General features: G+C 39.3%; 1 protein-coding gene across 1 annotated transcript; it reads left to right on the forward strand.

The window, feature by feature from the left end:
- The first annotated feature begins 1,973 nt into the window (after positions 1–1,973).
- LOC126065148 (olfactory receptor 2G3-like) lies at positions 1,974–2,909 on the forward strand. The gene has a single exon (XM_049864972.1). It carries the CDS (start codon positions 1,974–1,976, stop codon positions 2,907–2,909), a length of 936 nt encoding a protein of 311 aa, XP_049720929.1.
- The last annotated feature ends 3,944 nt before the right edge of the window (positions 2,910–6,853 follow it).

Consider the following 6,853-nt stretch of genomic DNA (forward strand, 5'->3'; position numbering starts at 1 on the left):
GCCAGCTCAAGACTGTGAATTGACCTCGCATGGCATTTCTTTTGAGGTGTAGTGTGTGTGTGTGTGTGTGACAAAAACACAGGAGAAATTCTCATTTGACTGGAATGGGTAAGGAGGCAACCTGCAAGCTGCATTGAAGACAATAGAGGGAGAGTGATACAGGTCTTGCTTTATCATATCCCTTTGATAGAAGAAACAGGAGTACCTTCTAGGGTTCCATAGCTAAATGGATAGGAATTGATTATGAATAAATGGTAAAAGTTGTTGCATCAAAGTGTATATTTGTATTTATGTGCATAGATACATATGTGTATAATTGTGAGTGCATTTGTTAAAAGTTGAAAAAAATTATAAACTAGGTTCTTCTCTAAGGTCCCTTTCATAGTCTCTTTTTACTATACTGCTCCCTTTACCCCATTTTAAGGAGCCCTGGTGGTGCAATGGTTAAAGTGCTCAGCTCCTAACCTAAATGTGGACGGTTCAGAGTAGAGCTGCTCTGTAGAGTGTCTAGGGAGCAGCTGGTGGATTCAAACTGCCGTCCTTTTGGTTAGCACCCAAACACTTAACCACTATGCTGCAAGGGCTCCATAAAGGTTACAACCTAGGAAACCCTATGGCACAGTTCTACTTTGTCCTGTAGGGTCACTATGAGTTGGAGACAGCTCCACCGCACATAACAGTCACTCCTTTTTGAGGGAGCATTAACAACCTCATGCTGTTACTGGAAGACCAGGTCCTTCACTTGTCCCTTCCCTTGACTTCATTTCATTTCCACTGAATTCTGCTAAGTATATTTTTACATGAAAACTTATATGAATATAAGGGACTAATTATTGAGAATTACTTAATGTATTTTATTTCCATGATTATTTTTAACAACAAGTAATTAAGCAGTTTCAGGACATGCAATTATTAGGACAGAATTTTAAGACTGGAGTGATTTTTGTTAATGTTGCACAGAAAGTTCCTATCTGTTCTAACATGAGGTACAGTTAACTGTCTTAGGTTATATTCTTTGCATCAGGGAATATATTTATAAACATAGGCTTTTATAGATGTTCAGACTTTTAGAAGCCCATTAAGAATCTTGAGCTCTTTTAACTTTCTAGAAGGTAAAATTCAGGTTCGATGAACACTGAAACAGCCTCTTTCATTCAAATAAAGTGTCCTCCTTTTACTTCATTCAGGTACAACAGCCTCTTCATTCAACCTGCAAGACCAGAAGGCTGCACTCCTTCCCCAACAGCACACACAAATAAGGGCAAGGGGGCTTGTTCTGAATGCATTGCATGAATTTCTATCACAACTGGTGGAATAAATGAGTTAATGAATTCTTAAAGGAAATATGTTTTTGATACTGTGTGTACATTATAACATTTAGATACAACTGTTAATATTACTTTCAATGGCCAAATGTTTGCCATTTAATAGAAAAATATATATATAATCTCCAGAAGCTGGCAGCCATTCATATAATGAAAATCCTTCAAAAAAATTTCAATCTCAAAAATTATGACGGATAGAACGGAAATATTTACATATATTGTTCACAGATACTAGATATCTGTATTACTGAGTTTCCCCATTTAATTTGAATGACTTGTCATAAGCCATAAATTAATTAAACGTATTTTATTCCTCTTTTTTTTTTTTTTACCTCTTCTTTGTTTTCTTTTGTGTGTGTGTAAGAGAGAGAGAAATTTTATCTCAGTTTCTAATACTTATCTCTCAAGGAGAGCCTTTGCTTTCACAATTAGATTTCATGTGCCTCTTCATACAGGGTCTTCTAAACAACCTCTGCTGCAACTTCTGTAGGAAAAATGTGTCAAAATTAATTCCATGATTCACTGTGATTTCTCTCAAGGTTAGTATTTCAAACAGTTATTTTAAAGGATGATACTGTGACCAGTGGCCAACACATTTCCCTCTCTCCAAATTCTTACAGTGTTTCCCTCCTTTTTCTGAGCAGGGCAATGGGGATGACCAATAGCAGTTTCAAAGGTGACTTGATCCTGGTGGGCTTCTCTGACCAGCCTCAGCTGGAAAAGATACTCTTTGTGGTTGTTTTGTTGTCCTATCTCTTTACACTTGTGGGAAATACAGTTATCATTTTGATTTCCTTCATAGACCCCAAACTTAAAAGACCCATGTACTTTTTCCTCACTCATCTCTCGCTAGTTGATATATGCTTTACCACCAGCATTGTCCCCCAGCTGCTGTGGAATCTAAGAGGACCTGCCAAGACCATCACACCCATGGGCTGTGCTGTGCAGCTGTACATCTCCCTGTCCTTGGGCTCCACTGAGTGTGTTCTCCTGGCTGTAATGGCTTTTGATCGCTATGCTGCTGTTTGCAAACCCCTCCACTATGCAACTGTGATGAACCCACTACTGTGCCAGGCTCTGGCAGGGGTTGCATGGCTGACTGGAATGGGAAATGCTCTCATCCAGGGCACTGTCACCCTCTGGCTACCTCACTGTGAGCATCAATGGCTCTATCATTTCTTCTGTGAGGTACCCTCTATGATTAAGCTTGCATGTGTGGACATCCATGCCAATGAAGTCCAGCTCTTTGTTGCTTCACTGGTCTTGCTCCTCTTGCCCTTAGCACTGATATTGCTCTCCTATGGACATATAGCCAGGGTAGTCATCAGGATTGGGTCAATCCAGGCCTGGCACAAAGCCCTGGGCACGTGTGGCTCTCATTTGATGGTAGTGTCCCTCTTCTATGGGACCATTACAGCTGTCTATATCCAGCCCAACAGCTCTTATGCTTATACTCACGGGAAAGTCATCTCCCTCTTCTATACAGTAGTGACCCCAGCCCTCAATCCCCTCATCTACACGCTGAGAAATAAAGATGTGAAAGGAGCACTGAGAAGACTATTTTACAGAGACCAAACCCTATAAATAATGAAGCAAAGTACATAGTGGTCAATTTTTATAACAAAAATAAATCCTTAATATCTCATACAACATTTCACTCAAGAACTTTACCAACCTATAAAGATAAATGTAATCTTCACTGTGTTATTGTATTTAACTTGTCCTCAGAACTATCTATCCTCTTCAGTCCCTTTCCCAGGATTCTTTTGGACACTATGTAAGGCAATATTTTCCCAAACCTTTTAACTCTCTATCATTTGTATTAGTTCTCTTTCTCTTTCTTGCTGTGCTTTTCTTTGACCTCCCTTCTCTTTGTACTTTCTTCCTTACTTCATCCCTTCCTTCTTTCTTCCTTTTTTTTATTGTCTATTCCATCTTTTACCATATCTGCATGATGAGCTTAACAATAACTTTCCTCGTTATTTCTTTATTACATCCATTCACACCAATTCTAACAATTCCTGAAAACAAATACCTCCAAAGAAAACTCCATTTATCACAGCAAAAATATATCATTTGGCTTGTGAGGTACAATGGAGAGATTGAACTGAAAATTTGAATTTTAACTCAACTTCCTTTTTTGACCTTGTATTATTGACCTTTTATTTAGGTTTTTTGCATAAAGTTACCTCATGAATAAAAAGGAATGAGACCTTTCCTTGTCTTGATTAAAAGATCAAAAAGGTAATATAAGGAAAGCACCTTCTAAGAAGTGATTATAAATATTAATTAATATTCTTTCAATCATGTACTTATTTGATTGTTTTGCCCTAATACATTCCCATTATTTTCACTTGTATCCAATTAAAACTCTTACCTAGTCAATGATTAGTTCCCTCTTACTTTTTTTTTTTATTAACTTTTATTGAGCTTCAAGTGAACGTTTACAAATCAAGTCAGTCTGTCACATATAAGTTTATATACATCTTACTCCGTACTCGCACTTGCTCTCCCCCTAATGAGTCAGCCCTTCCAGTCTCTCCTTTCATGACAATTTTGCCAGCTTCCAACTCTCTCTATCCTCCCATCCCCCCTCCAGACAGGAGATGCCAACACAGTCTCAAGTGTCCACCTGATATAATTAGCTCCCTCTTCATCAGCATCTCTCTCCTACCCACTGTCCAGTCCCTTTCATGTCTGATGAGTTGACTTCAGGGATGGTTCCTGTCCTGTGCCAACAGAAGGTTCAGGGACCGTGACCTCCGGGATTCCTCTAGTCTCAGTCAGACCATTAAGTATGGTCTTTTTATGAGAATTTGGGGTCTGCATCCCACTGATCTCCTGCTCCCTCAGGGGTTCTCTGTTGTGCTCCCTGTCAGGGCAGTCATCGATTGTGGCCGGGCACCAACTAGTTCTTCTGGTCTCGGGATGATGTAGGTCTCTGGTTCATGTGGCCCTTTCCGTCTCTTGGGCTCTTAGTTGTCGTGTGACCTTGGTGTTCTTCCTTCTCCTTTGCTCCAGGTGGGTTGAGACCAATTGATGCATCTTAGATGGCCGCTTGTTAGCATTTAAGACCCCAGACGCCACATTTCAAAGTGGGATGCAGAATATTTTCATAATACAATTATTTTGCCAATTGACTTACAAGTCCCCTTAAACCATGGTTCCCAAACCCCCGACCTTGCTCTGCTGACCTTTGCAGCATTCATTTTATCCCGGAAACTTCTTTACTTTTGGTCCAGTCCAATTGAGCTGACGTTCCATGTATTGAGTATAGTCCTTCCCTTCACCTAAAGTAGTTCTTATCAACTAACTAATCAGTAAATAACCCTCTCCCACCCTCCCTCCCTCCCCCTCCTCGTAACCACAAAAGTATGTGTTCTTCTCAGTTTATACTATTTCTCAAGATCTTATAATAGTGGTCTTATACAATATTTGTCCTTTTGCCTCTGACTCATTTAGCTCAGCATAATGCCTTCCAGGTTCCTCCATGTTATGAAATGTTTCAGAGATTCATCACTGTTCTTTATCGATGCGTAGTATTCCATTGTGTGAAAGTACCACAATTTATTTACCCATTCATCTGTTGACGGACACCTTGGTTGCTTCCAGCTTTTTGCTATTGCAAACAGAGCTGCAATAAACATGGGTGTGCATATATCTGTTTGTGTGAAGGCTCTTGTTTCTCTAGGGTATATTCCGAGGAGTGGGATTTCTGGGTAGTATGGTAGTTCTATTTCTAACTGTTTAAGATAACGCCAGATAGATTTCCAAAGTGGTTGTACCATTTGACATTCCCACCAGCAGTGTATGAGAGTTCCAATCTCTCTGCAGCCTCTCCAACATTTATTATTTTGTGTTTTTTGGATTAGTGCCAGCCTTGTTGGAGTGAGATGGAATCTCATGGTAGTTTTAATATGCATTTCTCTAATGGCTAATGATTGAGAGTGTTTTCTCATGTATCTGTTAGCTGCCTGAATATCTTCTTTAGTGAAGTGTGTGTTCATATCCTTTGCCCACTTCTTGATTGGGGTGTTTGTCTTTTTGTGGCTGAGTTTTGACAGAATCATATAGATTTTAGAGATCAGGCGTTGGTCAGAGATGTCATAGCTGAAAATTCTTTCCCAGTCTGTAGGTGGTCTTTTTACTCTTTTGGTGAAGTCTTTAGATGAGCATAGGTGTTTGATTTTTAGGAGCTCCCAGTTATCTGGTTTCTCTTCGTCATTGTTGGTAATGTTTTCTATTCTGTTTATGCCTTGTATTAGGGCTCCTAGGGTTGTCCCTATTTTTTCTTCCATGATCTTTATCGTTTTAGTCTTTATGTTTAGGTCTTTGATCCACTTGGAGTTAGTTTTTGTGCTTGGTGTGAGGTATGGGTCCTGTTTCATTTTTTTGCAAGTGGATACCCAGTTATGTCAGCACCATTTGTTAAAAAGACTATCTTTTCCCCAATTAACTGACACTGGGCCTTTGTCAAATATCAGCTGCTCATACGTGGATGGATTTATATTTGGGTTCTCAATTCTGTTCCACTGGTCTATGTGCCTGTTGTTGTACCAATACCAGGCTGTTTTGACTACTGTGGCTGTATAATAGGTTCTGAAATCAGGTAGAGTGAGGCCTCCCACTTTCTTCTTCTTTTTCAGTAATGCTTTGCTTATCCGAGGCTTCTCTCCCTTCCATATGAAGTTGGTGATTTGTTTCTCTATCACCTTAAAAAATGACATTGGAATTTGGATCGGAAGTGCATTGTATGCATAGATGGCTTTTGGTAGAATAGACATTTTTACTATGTTAAGTCTTCCTATCCATGAGCAAGGTATGTTTTTCCACTTAAGTATGTCCTTTTTTTAATTTCTTGTAGTAGAGCTTTGTAGTTTTCTTTGTGTAGGTCTTTTACATCTTTGGTAAGATTTATTCCTAAGTATTTTATCTTCTTGGGGGCTACTGTGAATGGCATGGATTTGGTTATTTCCTCTTTGGTGTTCTTTTTGTTGATGTGGAGGAATCCAAGTGATTTTTGTATGTTTATCTTATAACCTGAGACTCTGCCAAACTCTTCTACTAGTTTCAGTAGTTTTCTGGAGGATTCGTTGGGGTTTTCTGTGTATAAGATCATGTCATCTGCAAATAGAGGTAGTTTTACTTCCTCCTTGCCAATCCGGATGCCCTTTATTTCTTTGTCTAGCCTAATTGCCCTGGCTAGGACTTCTAGCATGATGTTGAATAAGAGCGGTGATAAAGGGCATCCTTGTCTGGTTCCCGTTCTCAAGGGAAATGCTTTCAGGCTCTCTCCATTTAGAGTGATGTTGGCTGTTGGCTTTGCATAAAAATTGCATAGATGCCCTTTAGTATGTTGAGGAATTTTCCTTCAATTCCTATTTTGGTGAGAGTTTTTCTCATAAATGGGTGTTGGACTTTGTCAAATGCCTTTTCTGCATCAATTGATAAGATCATGTGGTTTTTGTCTTTTGTTTTATTTACGTGGTGGATTACATTAACGGTTTTTCTGACATTAAACCAGCCTT

The sequence above is a fragment of the Elephas maximus genome, chromosome 1, assembly GCF_024166365.1.
Source record: "Elephas maximus indicus isolate mEleMax1 chromosome 1, mEleMax1 primary haplotype, whole genome shotgun sequence".
Lineage (NCBI taxonomy): Eukaryota > Metazoa > Chordata > Mammalia > Proboscidea > Elephantidae > Elephas > Elephas maximus.